At 34.7% G+C, this 24,084-nt stretch overlaps 1 protein-coding gene across 9 annotated transcripts in view; it reads left to right on the forward strand.

Annotated features, from left to right (window-relative positions):
- Positions 1-23,464, forward strand: part of NIN (ninein) — a 93,916-nt gene extending 70,452 nt beyond the window's left edge. For 2 of the 9 annotated variants that reach the window (XM_023527249.1, XM_011385570.2), the window contains 10 exons: positions 244-357; positions 3,041-3,163; positions 3,784-3,897; positions 4,681-4,827; positions 5,769-5,951; positions 7,008-7,154; positions 9,669-9,770; positions 13,485-13,685; positions 17,428-17,541; positions 19,715-23,464. In XM_023527249.1, the coding sequence (XP_023383017.1) occupies positions 244-357; positions 3,041-3,163; positions 3,784-3,897; positions 4,681-4,827; positions 5,769-5,951; positions 7,008-7,154; positions 9,669-9,770; positions 13,485-13,685; positions 17,428-17,541; positions 19,715-19,924 (1,455 nt within the window). In that variant the 3' untranslated portion in view covers positions 19,925-23,464. Of the gene's footprint in view, positions 1-243; positions 358-3,040; positions 3,164-3,783; positions 3,898-4,680; positions 4,828-5,768; positions 5,952-7,007; positions 7,155-9,668; positions 9,771-13,484; positions 13,686-15,685; positions 16,207-17,427; positions 19,622-19,714 lie in introns of those variants that run through there. The other 7 variants (XM_023527251.1, XM_011385580.2, XM_023527252.1 and 4 more) reach the window with 6 other exon arrangements.
- The last annotated feature ends 620 nt before the right edge of the window (positions 23,465-24,084 follow it).

The raw sequence follows: 24,084 nt of genomic DNA on the forward strand, positions 1-24,084 counted from the left end.
AGAAAGATAGTAACTTTACAGTGGAGAAACCTGCAAAAACTACCCTAGAAATCACATTTATGCCATTTAAGTGGAAAGTCTTCTAAAGATAGTTTTAGTTCCATTGAGTATAAGCATGGTCATGAAACAGTGTGGTATTGAATTTGTACTAGTGTGTCCTTAATGCTGTCTTTTGTGAACCCAGTAAGTTTCCCCAGGCTAAATGAATATGTATATTATTTGACTTTTACATTTTTTTCTTAGTCCTCTACTTTAATGTCTTCTCTGGAAGCAGAACTTTCTGAAGTTAAAATACAGACTCATATTGTGGAACAGGAAAACCTCCTTCTCAAAGATGAACTGGAGAAAATGAAACAAGTAAGACTGCTGCTTAAGAGGGGTCCAGGGGAAAGGGACTCATGGGACAACATGTGCCTGATGGTCTAGCTTCTCTGGCTATCAAATATCCTTTTACTGACTTTTGTCATCTAGCTTGTTGCCTTGTAAAGTTGAGGACTTGCAGTATAAGTCTATAAGGGCTCGTACTGTTAATTCTCTAAATGTTGTTTCAATTATGTAATGTACATGTTGTAGGGTGAAATTCTGTTACTGTAAATGAATCACAACCACTTCAGTTTAAGAAATTTATTGCTCTGCTTTTTTCTAGCCAGGTAATAAAGTAATATTATCTAAGAAGAAGGTGACTTTCTTGCTTATAGTTTTAATAACTATTCACCCAGATTCATGGGACACAGGCGGCAAAGCTGGTCTCTCTTATCTCTTTTTCTTATAGCAATCTAAGTATGAGACATCTATCTAAGGCATATCAGTAAATTCTAAAGTATTATCAGGATTGCATTCTCACTTATAAATTTGACTTGAAGAAGCCTATTTCACAGTTTCAAAGATTTAAGTATAAAAGAGGGTTCACCTTAAAGTTATATTCTAACATCGTCCGATTTTATTTTTTATTCTGAATTTTTCCTTGAGTATAAGACCCTTTCAGTTTGAGCAATCTGATTTATAATAGAATTTAGTTCTACTTTATTTGCATCAACAAAGCATTACTTTATTATAACACCCTTAGATTATAAAATCCTCTTGCGTATCTGTTCAGCCTAGGAGCATAAAGCTGTCTCTTCCTGAATGCTGAAATATTTAGTCTATACTACTGAGTGCTATGTTTGTGTCACTCTCTAATTAATTCCTATCAGTCTTGATTTCCTAATTGGATTATAAGACTCTCAGGAAATTTGCATCTCTCATGATACCTAATACAGTACTGGTACTTAATGGATGCTTTAAAAGAACGTTTTCAGATCCGATGCTGCTGTGTGAAGTATATCTGTTTTGCCATAACAGAAGCTGTCTGTCCATATAAACATTCCAGAAGTTAAAACTATCAGGGCTCTTCTTTAGTATATAACTATTCCAAAGCTGTTATTACCAAAGTCATCCTAATTCGTTTGGGCATACTTTTTTCCTTTACCTTTTGAAAGTCTGCCTGTTGTTCAACCTTTAAGATAATGATGGATTCCAAATCCATAGCATGAGATATGTATGCTTTATGACTTTGCTAAGCTAGAGATCAGAAGAAAAGGAGCAGAGTTGGGAGTAAAATAGCAATGATGACATCATTTGGCATATTTTATTACATATTTATTACAGAGGCATTGATATAAATCTTGAGATGGAAAAACAAGTGAGCCCTGTCTGCTTTGGGCAGAAAGTTATTTCATGGCATGCTTTTGGACCACAAGAGTAGGATGGTGTCAGCCCATTGTTGCTGCCTTACAGCTTGGACCTAAAAAGCATGTACTTGTTCTGTATGACATAATGCCTCAAAACACAATAGCATAAGCAGAAGTCACATGCCAGTTTGTAGACACCCAAAGTGGTACCAGGCTTTGTGGAAGCCCAGAGGTAGAGAAGCAAGTTAGTGAGCAAAGGAGAAAGGTCTTTTATTAAACCAATGCCCAAGTACTTTAAAATATATTTCCTACATCTTTCTCACTTGTTTAGATTTGTAAAGTATGCCGGATTTGTTGTCAATTGAAGACAAGATTCAACCCTTAAAGGCTATTTTGTCATACTATTAGTAAAACAAAATGTAAAAGAATTTAAGATAGGAAGTAGAAAGTTGGCAATAAAATCATAATGATAATAAAGAATTAAAAATTTGAAAGCTAAGTGAAGTGGAAGGAAATTTTAAATGTATGAATTGTGGGAAAGATTTAAGAAGTGTAAGAAATAATCAGTCTCTTTAAAGCAGTGTTTGGGGGGAAGTGGAGGTTGTTCCCCTGACCCTTGGACATTTAGCAATGTCTGGGGACATTTTCGATTTTCAGAACTGGTGTAGGGTAGGGCTGCAACTGGAATCTAATATATAAAGCCAGAGATGCTGTTAATTACAGTGCACAGGACAGCCCCCAAAACAAAAAAATTATCTGGCCCAAAATGTCAATAATGCTATGGTGGACGCTGAAAAGGAGCAACAACAACAAAAGTCTTGGGTTTGTCTTCATTCCATAAATGGAGATAAGGAAGCTATTGTGTCCATACTAGCAACATTTTACTCAGGAAGTCAATTTAGGCATCACTGATTATTTTACCTTTAAACTTGCCCTTGTGTTGATATATCATACTTGGTTCATGCCAATTCCATAGTCTTGACTGCGATTTTTGAAAAAGATTTTTTTCTAATTAAAAAAAGCACGAAGAAAATCTATTGTGCTGTTGTACACAAGTTAAATTGATGACAGGATGGCAGTATGTTATTTTACCCTGAAGGGAAAACAGAAAGCTAGAACCATTATTTAACAATGTCTGTCTGGTTGCGTCTGTCTGAGCAGACATTTTCAGCAGTCAATTGGAGAATGGAAAGAAGCTAGCAAGGAACATTTTGTTAAAGTTAATTATAGTCTGCTAGAGTTTATATGTCCTCTGAAATATCTATTGATAGAGAACCAGTAGTAGCCATGAAAATGACCTGTTTACAAGTATCTCTTTATAAATACAGCCATGAGATGTGATGGGGGCTTGTTTGTTTATCTCTTAACAGCTGCACAAATGTCCCGATCTCTCTGACTTACAGCAAAAAATTTCTAGCATTCTAAGATACAATGAAAAACTACTGAAAGAAAAGGAAGCTCTAAGTGAAGAATTAAATAGCTGTGTTGATAAGGTAGTAAAAACAAGACTTTTTACCATTGTTTTACAGTGTGTACCATAATTCTCTATGAACAATGCTACGTGGGCCTCCTGTGTTAGCCTAATTGTTACTAAATCCCCTAGAATAGCATTCAGCAGGTATTATGTTATTAAATACAGTAAGATAAAGTTTGCCTCATTTTAATAAGTAACCATGCCATTTAATATATATTAAATATATCACTATTCTACTTACATGTAATACAAATATATTATTTAATAATCTGATGTCTATTACATAGACAAACACTTTTTTTCTATTGTATTTTCCCTAGCAAATCCAAAAACACTGCTTTCGTCCCACCTGCCTTAATAGGCATTTCGTATTTTCCTATTATAGTACCCTTTTTTGAGATTTCTAACTGCTTTCCAGTCCACCATGTCTCACCTACAAAACATGAGGCAATGAGAAAGAAAGAGACTCCTCAAAGTTAAAGGTAGAAAAAGGAGTCAGTCAGGAAAACTTCTTTTACCTTGCTCTGCTCCTCCATGTAAATGGATGCAACTTGATCTTTTCAGCATAAGTGGAGGCATGTAAATTGAGGCTAGATATTGCAAAAAGTACCTGTTACTTCTTTTCTTTTCCTGAAACAGTTGGCAAAATCCAGTCTTTTAGAGCACAGAATTACAACTATGAAGCAAGAACAGAAGTCTTGGGAACACCAGAGTGAAAGCTTAAAGTCGCAGCTAGTGGCTTCACAGGAAAAGGTACGTGGACAATTCTTGTTTCATCTACACGGTTAATATTTTCCTATATCTTCCAACAGAACTCCCAGTGGAAAGAATGTTCCAGGCAGAAGTGCCCTAAGAAGGCTCAGAATGATTCAATTTGACTAATATTTGATACATCCTTATAGTATGGTGAAATAATTTGAATATTTTTCTCAAAGTTCATTATTATGAGATTATCTCATCATCATGAGATTACTTATTTATGAAAGCTTGAGAACAGTGTGTAAAAAGGACTCCTTGTTCCTAATTTAGAAGAAGGATTTCTAAAGCAGGTCCATGCGCTATTATAAAGACTTCTATCAATATTTTTTTACAAACTCAACTTTTTTTAATTGAAATAATTGAGATGTTTGCATGGAGTGGGGTTCTACAAGTACATATTTTTATTTTCAGCTAAGAGGATCTTTATAAACACCACAGGCTAAAACATAATTTGCATAAAATTAGATAAAACTATCTTTTGTGATGTCAGTGGTACTTATTGGTTCTGTAAGATGTCACTTGGTAATATACCAGACGACTATATCAGCAGTACCTTGCCCTAGGCATAGTTCGTCATTATCCTAAATATAATTCAACATTCTGTAAATATGCATAGTATACTGGGTTTCCACAGAGCTACTGTAAAGAGTTGGATATAATAAGTAGAAACAGCAGAGACCTTGGCATTCTCTTGTCCTAGTTCATTCATACCAGGACATGGTGTAGGTGAGACCATGAGGATTTGGGTCACAGTATAAGACTGTTCTCCTGATTCAGGTTCAGAGTTTAGAGGACACCCTGCAGAACGTAAACCAGCAAATGTCCCAGATTAAATCCGACCTACAAGTGACTCAGCAGGAAAAGGAGGCTTTAAAACAAGAAGTAATGTCTTTACATAAGCAACTTCAGAATACTGGTGACAAGGTAATTTTCTTTTTTTATTGAAGTATAACCTACCATAAAAGTAGCATTCTCTCTTGGTGATACTTTTCTTTTTAACTGTGTTTTTTTTGGTTTTTTTTTTTTGTTTTAATAAAGTAGTTGTTTCCATTTTTAAAAATTACTTCTAGGCTGACATTTTTCTCAGGATGAGATTGTAATTTTCTTTTTCATGTTTTGGCTTAAAAAGCAAAAGGCTTATCTAGTAGTGCCACCTTTTTTACTTTTTAAAGCATTTTTCAGGATCCAAAAAATCACTTTGGTAGCTTAAAGCATATTCCTGTGTTCAGTTACATGGACAATATATGCTCTGGAGTCTAAAAAAGGATATGATTGCATATGTGAAAACGAAAGTAGAACTTAGCTTGTGAAAGCTTTTCAAGTTAGCAGTGCATTTCAGAGTTCCCTCTGTGACCTCTGTTAACCAAAAGAGCAGTTATCTTTGTTCAAAGCATATCTTCATAAGAACAAGGCAGTTTTTAAGGCCAACAGTCTCTATGCACTTGGGTCCTGTATGTAACTGAGACTTGCCCTATAGTTACCTTTGCTATTAGACTTGATGGGGCTGTTTTGCCAAAGACCATTTTAAACAGAGAATTTATAAACCTTTTTTTAAATCAAATTCTGATAATATTGTTTTATTGATAACTATATATACATACACTCACTCCCATTAGAAAATAAAGGTGAAGGTGAAAGGTACTTACTAAAAATTGCTGTCATTAAGTAATGTAATGGCTGTGTATAGAGCCAGAGGGAAGATAATTGGGAGGATCGATTCATAAACTATATACATGTCTAACCAATGTACTGTATACTTGAAACTAATAATAAAAAAATTTTTTTTAAATTACTGTCATTAGGTAAATATGACAAAATAGAAATCAGCTTGTTTTTAAGGCTTCACTCTGCAATTCTCTCTTAAGAACTGGGCCCCAGGAGTAGCCACCCACATAGCAAGATTCTGTAACCAGCAGCAAAATCTGTCTTGGGACAAGTTGGATCATCTGAGGAATGAGGAACAGCAGCTGCTTTGGCAAGAAAATGAGAGACTCCAAACTGGGGTACAGAACACCAGAGCAGAACTCACACACTCCCGGGAGAAGGTAGCTTGTAAAGTTGCATATGGTGGCGTATGTTTGAAAATGTTTAGTTTGATATGAAAATGAACGTTTGATATGATTGAAATGGTTCTCAGGTATGGATTTGAGTATTCTGCTATGGCAGACTTATTTTAAGAATGTATAATTTATCTTTTCCTTTATTTCATTTTATCCTGATAGGTTTATACAATACTTTTCATTTTGTTTAAGCAGTTCTGTATTAAAATTTGTGATTTTAATCCTCATATCCAAAATATAGACTCATGGAAATTATGTTAACTTCCTCATTCAAATAGGCTATCCACCAAGACTAGTAGTACAAAAATGGCAAAACTAGACTCAAATCTTGTTGGTCTAACTCCTTGTTAGAGAAAAGGTACCCCCTTTTAAAGGTTACTTCAAGGTTTAGAGGTTAGAATGGCCGTTTAAAGATTATATTTAAAATTTTCAAGGTTAGAATGGTCTTCCAACCACTAAACTGACATTTAAATTCTTTACCTCTGGTACCAACCATGTTTAACTTAAATATGTCTTTCAAGGAGGAACTCTCTGAAGAGCCACAGATATTCATTTAGAACATCTAGTCTGCCTGAAACTCTGTTGTCACTGAAGTTGCAGTGTTGAACAAGACAGACATGGTCGCTGTCCTCATGGAACTTGGTTGATGTAAAATATTGTTTCAGGTGTGAACAGTCCAATACAAAGTTGATGGGCCCATCACCTCATTCACTCCTAAAAGTTATGCTTAGGTAACAGCAAAAGTGCTTAGGACTGTTCTCTTTACTCCTAGTCGTTTGGTAGAGCCAGAAGTCCCCTTCTTCCCTGTCTATTCCTTACAGTGTTGGGTTTTTAGACCTAACCAGACCAAAAATAGATTTACCTAGAAAGGATCTTTTGAAATCCAAAAAAGTAGGCCTTAAGAACTGGCAGACTTGACTGGAAAAAAAAATATATTTTTAATACAACACCCAAGCACTGAATAAAACCTTTACTTATGTTTCTTGTTTCTCCTGGCTAGATGATTATATTAATATTTCGTCCTCATACATTTGTTCTCTTTAGGTTCGTCATCTGGAATCCAGCCTTCTTCCCAAGCACCAAAAACATCTAAACTCATCAGGTACTTTCAAGCCCACAGAGCAGGAGAAGTTGAGCTTAAAGAGAGAGTGTGAACAGTTTCAAAAGGAACGATCTCCTACTAACAGAAAGGTAAGTTTTCAACAGTTTATACCATGTGTCCATGTTCTGATTATGTGTAACAAAATGTGTTTCTTCCCCCGTGTGCTTCCAAAGAAATGACTACAATGGCAAAATTTGGTTCTTTCTTGTACTATACTATGCTTTTGTGTCTTGTCAAAACAGTATCATACTTCTTTTTGATTGATTGAGTGATGGTTGAAAAGGAGCAATTAACTTTAAGCTTTCATAAAGAAGACGGTTAGTTATCTTCATTAACATTACAAAGCCTTTATAATTTAGTAAAATATATAGGGCCTGAATATTAGGAATATCTTAAGATCTGTATTATCTATTGATGTATAACAAATTAAAACAACAAACATTTGTTGTCTTACAGTTTCTGTGGGTAGGAATTCAGAAGCAGCTTAGTTGAGTGGTTCTGGCTCAGGGTCTCTCATGAAGTTGCTGTCCAGATACCAGCTGGGGCTGGGTTCATCTGAAGGCTTCACTGGAACTAGTGGATTCACTTCCAGGTTCATTCAAACTGTTAGGAGGAGGCTTTTCTTGCTGGCTATTGGAGGCCTAAGCTCCTGACCACCTGGGCCTTTTCTCAGGACATGGCAGTGAGTGAGAGAAAGATTCTGAAAGAGCTAGATGAAAGCTGTTGTACCTTTTATAAGCTAATCCCAGAAATGACACACCATCACTTCTGCTGTATTCTACTGGTCACACAGACTAACCCTGGTATAGTGTGGGAGGGGACCATGCACAGGTGTGAAGACCAGAAGGTGGAAATCATCGGGGACTATATGGGAGGTTAAACCTCTGTTGCACAGTTCAGTTTACTTTCCGTATTTGGTTCCATGAAGAGTTCTAAACCAGTGTTACTTTGGGAGTTCAAATTTTCACTGTTATCTTCCTCTTCTGAAAATTGTGGTTTGTTTATCTGGGGAGAATGATGAACTGCCATTTCCTTTGTTATAAAAATTTTATTAAAAATGTTTTTAAGTTTGTGAGTTATGATGACCTTTGGCAGTAAGAAGACTGGGCGTGCTCTAAAGCTGAAATGTCATTTAATTTTAGGTACATTCAAGTAAACTTTTCAAGGAAGACCATGAGTTTCATCCAGCTGCTCACAAAGGGAAAAGTCTAATGATAGGTCTTAGAATAACAATGAACTTAACTGTACCTGGAAAGATTACACTTCATTTAAAAATACTTGCTACTCTCCTTCAGTCCCTTTTGATAGAAGCAAAAATCAACTTTTTAGAATAGTGTCATGTTTTCTACTTAGCAATATTCTGAATTCCAGTGTCTTCATGTAATAGAGAATTCCAAAACTTGGATATTCTTAAAATCTTCAAATTTCATCTTTAAAATGGAGAAAGGAGTTATAGAAGTCAGGTTTTATGTACTCCAAGTTTTAAACCTTTTATCTTTGCCTTAAGATAGTGCTTTTCCCACTGCGGATCCATAGTAGAAGATCATGAAATTGATTTAGTGAAACATTAGCATTTTTTATTAATAAATGGCTCATCATAAGGATAAGTATTATTTCATGAGTTTTCTTTCAGTGATATATATTTATAACTGATTATGCATATATATGTACACGTGAGTGTGGGTATATTGTCTGGGTTACGAGATAAAATGTATTTCATACACTGAGTGGCATCAAAGTTTGAAAGCCAGCTGCCTTAAGTTATCTATTCTACCTAGGAAGACCATGTGCTGTAGGTGTAAAAAATAAAAAAATAAGGGATAGTAAGCTGACAAGGTCCTTGCAATCTGTGAGGTCAGCCAAGGATTGCCTCATCTAAAAAAAAAAAAAAGTTATCTGTTCTATGTGAGGAGTGGTGATTAAAACTAGATTACTTAGATATAATCAATGCACTGAATTTTTTTAAGATAATTTATTTTTTAATTACAGTTGACATATAATATTAGTTTCAGGTGTACAACATGTCTAATAGTGATTAGATATTTATATTCCTTACAAAGTGATCATCTCGATAAGTTTAGTACCCATCCGACACCACACTTATTTATTAAAATATTATTGACTATATTCTCTAAGCTGTACTTTACATCCCTGTGACTGTTTTTATAACTAGCAATTTGTACATCTTAGTCGCTTCCCCTTTTTCATCCATCCTCCCTCCCATCTGGCAACCATCAAAATGTTCTCTGGATCTGAGTCTGTTTCTGTTTTGCTTGCTTGTTTATTGCTTTTGAGATTCCACATATACGTGAAATCATATGGTATTTGCCTTTCTCTGACTTATTTTACTTAGCATAATGCCCTCTGGGTCCAACCATGTTGTCACAAATGGCAAGATTTTATTCTTTTTTATGGCCGAGTAATATTTCAATTAATGCACACATTATATTGTTTATTTTCTTTGGAGGAATGAACTCAGCTTTTTTCCAAGATTTGTGATTTCTGACTAGCATCAATTTGTTGTAATAAAGTAGAGGAACTCCATTTGGGTTTTTTGTTTGTTTGTTTTTGTGTTTTAAAGGGAATTTTTTGTTTTTTAACAGATCTGTCAGATGAATTCCCTTGAACGAGAATTAGAAACCATTCATTTGGAAACAGAAGGCCTGAAAAAGAAACAAGTAAAACTGGATGAGCAGCTAATGGAGGTAAGCTTTTAAGCAAATGGCCTTGGCTATGGAGAATATTTTAATCCATGAATGAGGCATTTGTTGAGAGGGGCTAGCACAGCACTGAATTTGTATCATGAAAAAAATGAAATGTAAGTATGCTGCCAGGCTGAATTCTTTGGCCTATCTTACTGAATTTAATGGACATTTTAGCTTAATTAATAGTCATAGGAATTCATACTGCTTCACAGCAGAAGTAATGTTAATTACCCTAAAATATAAGGACCTGTATATCAGCAAATTCAAGTGGCAGAGACTCTGTCCAAAACTGACTAGAGGTCCCAAGCTTTCTCGCCATTGCTATAGTTTATAACGGTTTCTTGACACCTCCCATGTTGGATAGTGTTTTATCAGTATGAGACTCTCTAATGACCTCTTCAGTCAGGAAATCTGTGCAGGGTATTTGAGAGCATTAGCATCGAGAAATTTAACGCTCAAGTGTTGCCACTGTTTATTACCTTAGTAACTCAGCACTGCCTTGTGAGAGGTACATCTGTTAAATATAAAAATGGATTTGTAAAATTTGTCAGCTTGGACATTGGGGTTTGGTTTACTAGATTGCTTTCTGAATACTTAGAACAATTATAGGCTGTAAAATAACTAATATACAAATCCTTAATAAGTTATAATTTCATTGAGATATTTTGCTTTGGGTAGGTGAAAATATTAATCTAATGTTTAATGAACTGTAAATTTTATATAAGGTAGAGGGACATGGATAGAAAATGTCTTTTGTGCTCTGAAAAGTACTATGTATACAAATATTTTTAAGCCAGAATTATAAGAAGAAAAATATTTAAATATTTTCTTCCATGAAGCTGGGCACGTGCAAAGGTAGCTTTACATAGATACTTGGATTTTAAATGTGAAATATTGGCAAACATATCACATTGACATTTAAATGACCACTGAGGTTGTCACTTTTATGTTCTCTGATTTATCCACTAATAGGGAGATTCTTGAAACTCTAAATTGTGAAATCTAAACCATTTTCCTGTCAGCATATAATAAAGGTGATCAAAACCTTGAGCTATGGGCTGTGTTTAGATGTAGCTATGTTCTTCTGATGAAATTATTATAAACCGTAATGAATAAGATATCAGTCTAAGCCTGACCTGTCTAATAACAAATTGCAAAGTAACAAGGTATTCTTAATCGCTGCTAGATCCTCTCCAGACACTGCCAGCAACCAATTCTCCCACCTGCTCTTGCTGGCCTCGGAAGCCTCCTTACCTCCAGCCCTACTTTAGATTATTAGCAATCATAAGCAAATTCCCCTCATTTTCTCCCTGATCTAGTAGTAAATATTTGCTAATGGATGAAGGAAATTGAGTTTCTTGGCACTAGAGCTGAATAAAGAAAAAGCATAAATTTTCAATTGGAACACCGAAAGGAACATCTTACACTATTCTTACAAAACTTTCTTTAGGAAATAAGACTGAGCTACTAACTCTGTATAGATCTATACAAATTGGATTCTATAGCAGTCTTACTGAAATATAATTCACATACTATACAATTCACCTATTTAAAGTGTACAGTTCAATGGTTTTCGGTATGTTACATTAATTTTAAAAATTGTAAATATTCATAAAATTTGCCATTTTATCTATTTTAAGTGTACAATTCAGTGGTATTAATTATATTCACAATATTCTACGACCATCACCACCTACTTCTAAAACTTTTTCATCACCCCAAACAAAAACAATAACCACTAAGCAAAAATCCTCCCTCACACCAGCCCTACAAATTGGATTTTTATTTATGTTGTCCATAGATTAGGCCAATTTGGGAGATATACAGTGGTTTGCATATGGGGCAGGGGACAGGCAGGGAGATGTTCCTACATCAGAATCTTTGGGTCAAGGAATTTAAGAAAAGCTTTCTTGGTGATTCTGACATGATGTATGCATTCCCTTGGAGGAAGGAGCCTCTCCTCGCCCCTCTATGACAATTTAAAAGCCACTGATCTGATAGAGTACATATCCCTACCCCAATGTAAGTAAAGACCCCAAATCACTCGACTAAAAAATAGAAGAATTCAACTCCTACTGCAGGTCTTTTTCAACTATATGAGGCAATGTTCTGTAAACAATTCATTTTGGACATTCAAAAAAAAAGGGTTACAGACTATGTCAGTAGTTCTAAAGTCCGCTGTGTACCTATGATAGCCAATAGTTCAGACACTTGAACAACAAAATTGTTATCGTTTATATTCTACATCTGCAAATGGCAAGGTATTTAACTTGAGAGCCATTCCATACTGGACCAAGAATCTTCTAAATAATTATATTGGGATGAGTGGAGATAAAGGTGCCAAAGCTTACAAACCAACCGAATTACAATACGTGAGGAAGGGGTTGTAGGATTAAAGCTATATTTTAATATCTGTCAAATTTATATACAGAAATGTAAATGTTGGTCCTTTATAAGTTCTTACTAACTAGAGCACACATATTCAAGTATATAATATACTCAATTTATACTGTTCTTTCTCTTTTTATAACTCATACTTTTCTTCTTTTTATAACTCCTGTAATTTTCTTTTGTTTTGTCTGTGGCTAACCTGTACCTAGAATTCTGTGGTTGGAACTAGCAGAGAAGGGTGCAGTTCTCTGCCTGAGATAGTGTGTGAAGGTAGAACATTCTCTTTCAATGAATTGCATAGCATGGAGACATCTCATTAAACTCCTTGTTCATATAACCATTTCTACTGACTATAACAGTTAATAAGTACTTAAGGTAAGAGCCAATATTCATTTTCATGTAGAATATGTCTTTTTATACTTATATCAGGATTTTCCTCAATATTTAAAACTCAGTATTTGAAGACCTGTGTGAAGAAAATCATCCCACTGGTATAAAATCATGGGATCATAATTCTCCATATACTTTGTTCCTGAAAATAAAGTGACCAGTTTTCAAAATCTATAACAAATATTTCAAAATGGGTAATGGCCCATCACAGAAATTTATATTTAAGGAAATGGATAGTGGCTCTGAAGCTTCATGACAATATTTAATTATAGTTGTATCCTAGAGAACCTTTTTCCCTTCTTACAAGACGGGAGGTACCTCTTCTAGAGTTTAGTACTTGGTCACATTTGTTGCATGCCTTCCATTGAGCTCTGTGTCTGCTGAATGTGTTGACAGATGTGAACTGGCATGTTTCACTGGCCAGATGCAATGCATTCTCCCTTTTCCTCTCCCCAGCTTCGATTGGCATATGATACACATACCATTTCCTCATTGTCTTGAACAAATATTTCTATTCCATGTACTTCATTTCCCGGATGTTCTGGGATATCACTGGATATCACCTCATGCCCCAGAATTGCCTGTCTTATTATGCTATTTAAGAGTACGACTGATAAACGTTAAAGATTTTGTAGATGCAAGATGAGATTCTTTGAAAAAAAATTCAGCCGTTTGCCTATTCCAACTCTGGTGGTGGTGGTTTTTTAAAGAGGGATAATCAAATGTTCTAGTGTCAGGAAAAATGAAGTGGGATTCATATTGTGTACCTCATACCCTAAATTCATATTATGTACGTCATACCCTACAGTTAAAGAGTAAGGAAGCATGTTATCAGTGAGTCATAGGCTTCATTACTTTCTGGTTGACACTTTGAAGGGCAGCTCTGTGACTGAAGGCACTGTAGCTGACCAGGGCCTTGCCTTTGTCCTCCAGATGCAGCACCTGAAGTCCACTGTGATGCTTAGCCCATCCCCTCATGCTTGGGATCTGCAGCTGCTCCAGCAGCAAGCCTGTCCAGTGGTGCCCAGGGAGCAGTTTCTGCAGCTTCAACACCAACTGCTGCAGGCAGAGAGGATAAACCAGCTCCTGCAGGAGGAACTTGAAAATAGGACCTCCGAAACCAACACACCACAGGTATGAGGCTCTTGTTTCTCCTCTAAGAGTAAACTCAGATTACCTAATTTAATTTTACCTGTTTATTTAAAATTATACCAGTTTAAAAGTGGGACTAGAGAACATAAATCTTCTGTCAGAGTTACACCGTACCTGATTACGAATCTACAGAACTACAGTGGCTTTATTGTTTTGTTTTTGTTTTTTTTTTGCAGTGCTGTTTTTGAACTCTCAGCTTCCAAGCTGAGTAATTAAATGTTCTGGGTCTCCTTTGCACATTCATAATGATAAAGTATCAGGATCACTTGAGCATAGTGCACAATTAATCTAATATTTTTGCCTAATACCAAAAATATTATAGAATTCAAGTGCAACTCTAGGATATACATTACTAACAAAGCATTTTGAGTTTTCCTGTACCAGAGGAGCCTGCTGAGAGTTCCATGGAATTCACAAGTGGGGACTTTTCACAATTAACAAAGAATATGTAGTCAGTGCCTATTTTTAGTTGACATAATAGTTCACTTTGAGTTTTTCAAACTACATCATTTAAAAAATTATTTTTAAGAAAATAAAGATCTTCTTCCCCTTCCTTTTGAATTAGCATTATCCCAGCTCACTACCAGGCACAAGTTTATATTATCTAGGTTTTCAAATAGTTATTTCTCTTAAGTGCTTCATTCATAATCATCCTTTTTCAGAAGTCTCTTAACTCTTTGGTCTTGCCTATTTAGTTTATTCAGAATTAGAAATAAAATTTTTAAAATAGTTTGTAGAATTCTGAATTCTTTCTGGTTTGGACGCTATTCTGTTTTCAAATACCCAACTCATTTAATGTAATCCCCTCAAAGTAGCTTTGCAAAGTCACATGAACACTATAATGATGTACCAGAGCAGTTCTCTTTTCCTCTCCTAGTAGATATCTATGCTGTCATGATGTACTTCTGTCATCTTTTTTTGTCATTTTTTTAAAACTCTAATCCTTTATTCCCATTAGAATACAATGAATTTTAAAAGATTTAATTTCGTTTTGCAAAAGTCTATATAGTATTTATTGACTCTGGGGAAACAGATGATTTTTTTAAGGATAAGAAATTAATGAGTTGATAAGTCACTTAAATAAAATATAGGTTCTGACACAGAATAATCCTTTAAATTCTAAACAGTAAGGCATATGAGAAGAGATAACTAGAATTCATTTAGTGTTTAAAAAGCCATTTTAGTTAGAAATCACATCCTACATTACAAGTGTCATTCCAAGAAGTTTCATTTCATTCTCTAGGACAGAATGGACAGCTCTGAAAAGATGAAGTCTGGCCCTGGCCACTTCAGAAGCACTGTCTCTTGTGTGTAGTGTTTTGTGTGCCACAAGGCAAAATTTCCAAAGAAACTTAAAATTTTGTCTTTTGTGCTTTAAAATCTGTCTTCAGAAGCTTCTTACATTGTACTTCAATTTCCAAATATTAAAGTTAAGTTCTTGAATTAAAATCGTAAAGATAGGGTGTTGGAGAGAGGTTTCAACCCTTCCTTACAGAATTATAAAACCAGGATCTCAATCTTTAATGGACATTTTTAAACCAAATGATTAGGCTAAGATTCTACTCCTTGCTTTCTCATACACTATTTCCAAAGCATGTTCTTCTCAACCAATGTTTTAAAAAAAGATATCCCATTACTTCATTTACTTCAGGATTAAGTAGACAAAAAAGGTTAAGTTTTTTGTACCAAAAAAATAATTCCTCTAGTCAGATGGCAGGGTGGACTACTTATTACTCTCACTAGAACAGGTTCTCCTGTTCCTGGTAACTGAACTGACACCAATTTTAAGATTATTAGAATCTGCACGTTGTCTTTGTGTGTGGAGTGATGTGATTTCTTCTGCCTTGTGTTGCTTTGCTTGCACATGTGGTGTTAATGTGTGTACTTAAGAATTGTTTGCATTATAAATGTGTGATTTAGACTCCCCCCAAAAAACAATCTGGACATCAGGGTGAAGTGTACCACTTGCCTTCTTTCTCTAGGCCTTGCTACCGGAGCAGCGAGCAGTGCATGCAGATTCCTACAGAAGGATTGGGCACCTGTGAAAACTGGGCTGCTATTGATGGCATTTCTTACCATGACAGATACTCATATGCACACACTCACACATACCACACAGAGACATAAACTGAAAAATGTTTTGGAATCAAGTGCTCTTTTAAGTTATGATGACGGTGATGATAATGATGCCTTTGCAGTATTATGTCTCTTATTTATTTATGTAGAAATGACAGATTTTGTGAATAGAATTCACAAATTTCAGCTTGTTACAAATTTTATTTATACCATTTAAAGAATGTGGATTTGAGATTCTCGAAAGGATGTATTCTATATATTTTCTCATTCCATATGTTGTAACTATTTTTAATAAAAGGTACTACTTTTATATATGGAACATGAAGAAAATCAGGGTTATTTATACTGTTTTGTAGAAGATGTACAATACTTTTTTGACAGGAAAAAGAAAAATTTTGATGAAACAATAAAATAAATTTTAAATATATGACTGCCTTTGTTTTCCCTCTTTCCCAAACTTTTGCCATACACCATGTTCTTTGAATTAATTACCTGTTATTGTGGGGGGTTTGTTTCGATTTGTTTTTTTAAGGCAAGTAGAAGTCAGGCATTTTTCATTTTATGTTTGAACTTTATATCTTTTAAAATATAAGATTTTTTAATGCTAGATATTCTCAAGGCCTGATTTCTTGAATGTATTTTTTACAATTTTCATCTTCAAATCAGTCACGTATTTAGTTGTTTATGTTTGAATAAATGCTATTATTTAATAACCAAACAAATGTTGGCTTTCAACTCATGTTTGGTCATTCCGCATGCTTTTTAAAGGATGCCTTTTTGAGAATATTTTTAAAGGCAGGTTATGCCATCAGCCATTTGCTTAAACGCTTGAAGAACCTCTTAAAATCTGAAATTCCTTACGTGGACATTTTGATGGACTTTAGGGAGGGACAGTCAGTTGCACTCTAAATCTCTCTCTTGGTCCCTCTGTTCTCCCAAACCCACATAATCCTTAATCTGTCAACTGCTGTGTGAGGAGAGGAGAAGCTAGGGCTCTTTTCTGCCCTAGCTTGTTTCATCTAGGAGTTGTTTGTGGGGAGAAGAGTTTTAATTTTAAATCTGTTCTAATGGTAAACCCATCCTCCAATCCAGATGTTTGCTTCACATTGACAAGTCAGACTGGGAAACGAATAGAATAATTGGCAGGAAGAGGCTGATTATCACGAGGAAAGAAACACGAACATGCTCACAGTGATCAGGCATTTCAAAGAAAAATCAGAGGCACCTACTGCAAGCCGATTGGAAATATTAGGCAATCCTGAACAAACTCAGTTTCTGTTTTATTGTTGAGAGGCCCACAGTATTGCAAAGACCCAAGTCGTAATTTACGTTAATACCTAATTTACTAGACGGGCACACAGGTATTAAATTATGGGTTTTAAGAATTTTGCTTTATCTCAGGGGAAGATGGTAACACAGGTAAGATTTTTTTTTTAAATCTTTGGTTCTTTCTCTGATGGGGTTACTTTTCTAACATGCACAACCCATGCAGAACTCCCATTTCATCAGAAATCCACCATTCCTGTTACAGAGGCAGACATTTGCTGTCCTTTCTCTAGGCATCTTATGGGGAAAATAAACTACTAGTGTTTTCCTTTCAGTGTGGCATGATTTTCAAATGATAATGCTTTCTTTTTCTTCCCTTCAGGAAAACCAAGAACAACTGGTAACTGTCATGGAGGAACGAATGATTGAAGTTGAACAGAAATTGAAACTGGTAAAAAGGCTTCTTCAGGAGAAAGTGAATCAGCTCAAAGAACAAGTGAGCCTCCCAGGTCATCTCTACCCACCCACCTCACAGTCCACTTTTAACTCCAATTTTACATTCCTTTATTGCCATTAATTTTTGTTGTCTAATAAAGGCAAATTCTGTGAATGTATAGGAGAATTTAGGATTCACTCTCCCCATACCACTTCAAAAATAATGTGTTATACATTATTTTTTTTCAAAGTTCTTGTAAGGTACATGTTCATCCACAATTTTTTAAAAATGTATTTGTTAACAGTGACTCAGGTTTTTGTTTGTTGGGTTTTTTTGGTTTTTGTTTTTTGTTTTTTTAGGCCCAACACAGGAAATATCTCTAGTTAAATAAGCAGAAAATTTATACTGGTAAAAAATTGTAGGATGTTAAATAGAACTTTAGCTTTCATGTTTGTAACAGTTATGACAACCTCAAAAAGTACTTTATGACTATAACCAGACTCAAAAGGCTATGCTTTGAATTAGAATCCAGACCCTGAATTCCAAGACTGCTAAGCAGCTTGAACCTTTTCACCTGCTGGTGGCAGGTGTGGCCTGTTTAGAAATTATATGTGCATCCACTGAAGAGACATGCAAAAAGGAATACTTTCTAGGAAAGTTTAATAGCTTCTCTGGAAACTGAGATTGAGTTGAACTGATGGGAACAGGAGGGAGGAAATTGCCCTACCTTGTTTTCTAGATACATTAAATTTAAGAATACTCTCAAGAGAGAGTCTTAACACAGAGGTAGATAGGAACTTTCTTTTGCCCTACATCTTAATACACAGAATGGAAAAAAAAAAAAAGTCCCCTACAGTAAGCATTTATTGGATCAGTCCTTTCATCCATTTATTCAACACATAGTTACTATATACCAGGTACTGTTCTAAGCATTAGAGATACAATAGCTAACAAAAAAATCTCTGCCTGTGTGCATTGTAGTTCATCTACAAAGTACTGAGCACTTGGCTAGGAAGTAGTTTTGAGAATTAAAGGAAATGGGGTCTACTCTGTTTTCAGTAGAGGGTAACACAAGAAATACTTGATCCAGTCCCCAGGAGTTTAAAGAAGGTTTCCCAAAGGCCTCTTAACCCTAGTATTGAGGGTCGAGTAAGATTTTAACAAGTGAAGAAATGTGGGAAGGGCATTCTAGGCTATGGAAACATCATGGAGTTATGACAACAAATGGGTGGGACATCTACGAACACTGGCGTTAATAGTTTGGCATAACTCTGTCCTGAAAGAAGCAGAAGAAACTAGAGAGAGAGGAGCTAGCAGTAGAAAGCCTTACATGTGGAGCCATGGAGTTTGAATTTCATTCTGTAGGTGATAAAGAACCATCAAAGTGTCTTGTAAGGAAAGGAAGGGAGGGAGGGAGGAAGAAAAAGTTATATTACAACAGTTCAAAAGAGAGAAGATTACTATGTTACACTTGCCAGTCACCTAGGTTTGGGGCTTCTATAGTCTTTATCATTGCCCTGTGAAGTGCTAATAAATTAGCCACTCTCCAGTTCTTTATCCCTATAAACATTTATACTTTCAGATGCCCTGCTTGAAATTGGGTGTAAAATGAAGAGTTAATGAGAGAAGGGAGATCAGAAGATATTAACAGGAGCAATAATAAAATCATCCCGAAGCCGCTGACAAGTTTTTCCACTCTAACCTAGATTATATATACTAACCACAAAGATTAGACTGTATCTTCTAGACAAGGCTCTAAGCAAAAGAGGAAGAGTTAAGGAAGAGTAACTGCCCAAATCTTATCTCTTTGTTATAATACATGAGCCAATTTTTTAAATAATCAGGAGGTTGCATCTGTTAAAAACAGAGTTAAACACAGTTCACACCCTATACCTCAGCAACAAGTTATAAAAGTATTTTGATATTTTTAGAGAATGAATAAAGGAATAATACCTAATTTATTTGGGAAAAAAACTTTCATTTTTGAACCCTCAAATATCTATTTGTTCTTTTCATCAGAGACTTCTAACATATTATGCCAAGAAACAGCTTGAAATAAGTGGGTTTGCTCCACTCGTATCTCTGATGCCAGTCTAATGTTAAAGCTTTATTGTAAAATAAAAGAATATAATCGATAGAACCCATTTGCCTTTATTTAAAAAAAAACTCTCCTTATGTCAGACTTCAAAGAATTATGGAAATGGAGTCAAGATGTTTTTGGTTCTGTTTCTAGCTCTGCAAGAATACTAAAGCAGATGCGATGGTGAAGGATTTGTATGTTGAAAATGCCCAGTTGTTGAAAGCTCTGGAAATGACTGAACAGCGACAAAAAACAGCAGAAAAGAAAAATTACCTCCTAGAAGAGAAGATTGCCAGCCTCAGTAATATAGTCAGGAATCTGACACCAGCACCATTGATTTCTACACCTCCCTTGAGGTCATAGCAAAGCCAAAGGATACATTCATATTTGCGCACTTTACTTAAATGGATGGAACATTTCAGTAGGTTCTCTCAACCTTTTTTTAAATTTAAAAAACCTTTAATAGCTTAAAGTTAAGCCTAACCTAAAACTGCCAGCAACATAATTGGAGTCTCCATTCATTGTAATGAGTTTTCCTAAACAGACTCTAACAGAAGTTGCAAACAAATATTCACATATTTTACTGTTTGAATTATTCCCAAGTTTTGAATTTTCAAAAAATATTTTAATAGTCACCAAGAAGGTAGATATTGAAAACGATTCAAGAACCTTAAAACCCCAGTTGTGAATGAGTTTTTAAAAATAATTATTATGGACAAATCTCTCTAAATTCCAGATATTTTAAGTTTGAGATCTGTCATTTTGATGTTTATTTTAAACCCAATGTGTGTCTTCTTACACACTTAAATATGGAAAAATCGTTCTGTTTCTAATAGTTTGAGTTAATTGGTAGACTATTTGGTAACAGAAACTGGACTCAATAACCATTGAAGTCAGAAAAGCCAGAGTCCATAGAATTCTACCTTCTAACACCTGTAACCACTCTTGATGTAATACAGATATAAAACTGGTATACTCAACTGGACTGTTAATTAATGTTAAAACTTAACTTTCTTTAAAAAGCCTTTTTTTCCCCTTATAAGTTTTCATTTGGGAGCTCGTCTTCTAACAATGGATAAAGCCACATTCTTATAGCATTTGAACTATACAAAAAGCACTGAACAAACCACTTTGAAGTAAACAGCTACTCTTAGGAGTAAGCACACCATATAGTTTTCTCTCTAAAGTATTAGAGTTCACGAACTTACATTTGGGGTTGCCTCAAGAACTCAGGGAACAATACTTTAATAACTGTCTTCCTGAAATACTGTAGGGCCTCTAAGAATTTGAAATGTATAAATCATATGATCTTATTTATTTGTCTTATATTTAGAACCATAGTAGAATTTTTATTTCTAAATTTTTAGTGACTGTAATCTTCTGAAAAAAGGGCCTCGATTAAAGAGTTAAAAGCTTCTTCTAACTTATGGAAGAATTATTATAATTTGCTTATTTGTGTAAATAGGTCAGAATTTCCATACTTCCTGTTCTTCTACACATCAAATATGATAAGAAGTTTTTACTGTGATAAGCATTGGCATGTCATTCTGAGGTAAAGGAGTGCCAAATAGGATTTCTCATTCAGTCTCAAGATCAGAACTACATAGAACAGTAAACATTTTAGGTTGGATAACTTTTTATCCCACAAGTAAAATCTAGTTGCAGCCTATATCAGCCAGGTATTTATTTTTGTGGGAGAGCAATTAGATTTTAAAAAATGCACTTTGGTGTATCCCAGGAAGGTCAAACCCATCAATTTATAAGAGGTATAACAGCAAAATCAAACTTTTGTAGACAGAAACAAAAGATGAAGCAAACTGCCTAAGAAGTCATATAATGTCAGAAACTCAGTCTGAACAAAATAATTTTCATGAAGGAACTTTACAGTTCCTCCAGGCTTACCCATATACTATTAGTCCCACCTGCCAACTCAGGAGTACTCCCTGTAAGAGCCCTGACAAGGCATGGTGGTTTGTGGGACTGGAAGTTCACATTCATAAAGCAAACCTTTTCATTTTTGGACAGCTCTTATCAAAAAGTCCTGATTTCACCCTGGAAAAAATTTTAATCCTTCCCTAGCATTATACTTCAAAGCCTTTGATATTTACTATCATCCCTTCCCTCATCTTCTCTTCCAGTGCAAATATTACTAGTAAATGCAACCTCTTTTACAGCATTGGATTTAACAGAGAGTCTTTTTCACTTAAAACTGAGTAGGCCTAGGCTAAGCTAAGTACCTGCAGTGTACTTATGTGATACGCTTCAAGTTACTCAAGGTTATTGACATAAGAACTGAACACCAAGCATATTTCTCAAATAGCTGACTTAGCATGTTATCGCAAGTGTTGTTTTTCATTTTTTACATTATAAAAACTATAGGTTAATTTGTTTATTTCTTATAAATCTGTATTTATATGTATATAAAATGCTGTACAATGAATGTGAATATGACTCTGGAAAGTTTTAGACTACATTTAGAATCCCTTTATCCAAAATCAAAATGCTGCTCAAATGAAAGTTAATTTAACCAACATCTAGGTGCTTAATTCCTTACTTTACACTTATAAGATTGGGAAAAAGATCAACATGAGAAATACATAGTTACCTTAAATTTATACATTTGTGCAGCAGTTTATTTTTGTAAAGTAGTTTATAGTGGGAATTTAACTGGCAATTTATAATATTGCTTATAGCTTTTAAAAGACCTTTAAAAGAGATTAAACTATTAAATGTTTAGATTTTGCTTTCAGACTTTATTATAGCCCTCTTTAAAATCACAAAGTATTATTTTATAAGTGTTTATAGCTGCTTGTTTATTAAAAGCACTGGTTAAACTTTCTTTTGATTTCCTAAGAACAGTTATTTAAATTGTCTTAAAAAGATGGGATCTTCATGTCACAAAGTTTGCCTTTGTGACCATGTGCTGCACTAAGAGGAAAATACAGAGTAGTAAAAACTAAATTGTTCTATTTTGTGTTCTTCTGCTTTTTAGAAGCCTGAGCCCTTAAGCCCAAATTTCTGAAGGGAGAGTAGAAGGGGAGGGGTAGAACAATCGCAGTTCTTTATTTTTCTAAAACTCTTAATAAAACCAGGTTTTAAAAACTATTTTAAATGCAAATCCTTCCCAGAAGCTTCAAATGAATTGCTTATATATTTAATCTTAAACATATTTTACATAAATAGATCAAGTCGTAGGCTTTCAAGGTATAGAAGGAACTGTTACAGGCCTAGTATTTCAATAATGTACCAACACCCAGGGCAGGTATTATGGTAAGAAACTTTTTCTGGAGAATGAGTAAGACTTTATGGTAGATTTTAACATGTGAGAATGAATTTTTTTCTTTTTGTAATTTCTTTATTTTCTGAGTGAAAGAAAAGAGAAGTGTGTTGCTATTGTCAGCATCTTAAAGGTATTCCCAATCGAGGCAAGTACTGGTTTTGAACGGATTATGTGTAATGACTCATTGGAATGATAATTATACAAGTAAGCCAAAAACCAAGTCAAAGCCTAATAACCAAAGCATTCCACATTTAAAACTTATTCACTATATCATGTTTGAACCTATTTGAACATCTCAGCATTGTAAAACAGTTTTGATTTTATGGCATGTAGATAGCTGTTTAATAATAAATTCAAGTTAGCTTTTCGTTTCTCAGCTTTTCCAAAAGATATATTAAATTTATTCTTATGGGAAGACATTATCACTGCATGATTTAAGGGAACATTGATTTTTGTGAAGGAAAACTTGAGTTCATATAAAGCCATCTCTAGGATTCTTCTCAGATAAAGATTAATATGTATGTATGTATTTATATCAACTTTATATATTTCACCTTAGCCATTCTATCCTAGAAAGATTTTAATGTGAGCTCAAAATGTAAATAAATAACTTTGCAAACACGGCTCTTGTTTTCTATATACCCTGAACTTTTATAAATAGTTGCAGTGTATTTATCACTGGTATTTAGAGTGAAAGCATCAAAATTTTGCACTAAAAATTCTGCAAATGCAGAATCTCAGCCCCGACTCCAGACCTAATGAATCAGATTATGCATTTTAAAAAAGACCCTCCAAATGATCCATATGTGACTTAAAGCACTGGTACTCCATTTCTGTCACAGAATTGATGCTTTCACACCAGCTAGTTTGTGTTTCCTGGCCTTGATATGGTTCATAATTTACTTCTAGAATCCTGATTTAATCAGGCAAGGCCCTGCTTGGGATTTTGGGTGCTTCAGAGGTAACTTTATTTCACTTTGCCACCTTTATGGATGACTCAGACTTTTTTAGTTGAGCGGCTTGTGAATGATGAGCTATGTACAGTTAAAGACACAAAAGTTAACCTGAAAGCACATTAATATGCTGAATACTGAAATATAAAATAGAAATGTTGGCCAAATTAGACCCATCTCATGAGCCTTGTTTTATTTTCAGATCTTTTATGCCAACCTCACGCTACCTTTATGAAGCAAGAATTACTATTATCCCCATTTTACAGATGAGAAAAGTGCAACTTAGCAAA

Source organism: Pteropus vampyrus, unplaced genomic scaffold, assembly GCF_000151845.1.
Source record: "Pteropus vampyrus isolate Shadow unplaced genomic scaffold, Pvam_2.0 Scaffold15, whole genome shotgun sequence".
Lineage (NCBI taxonomy): Eukaryota > Metazoa > Chordata > Mammalia > Chiroptera > Pteropodidae > Pteropus > Pteropus vampyrus.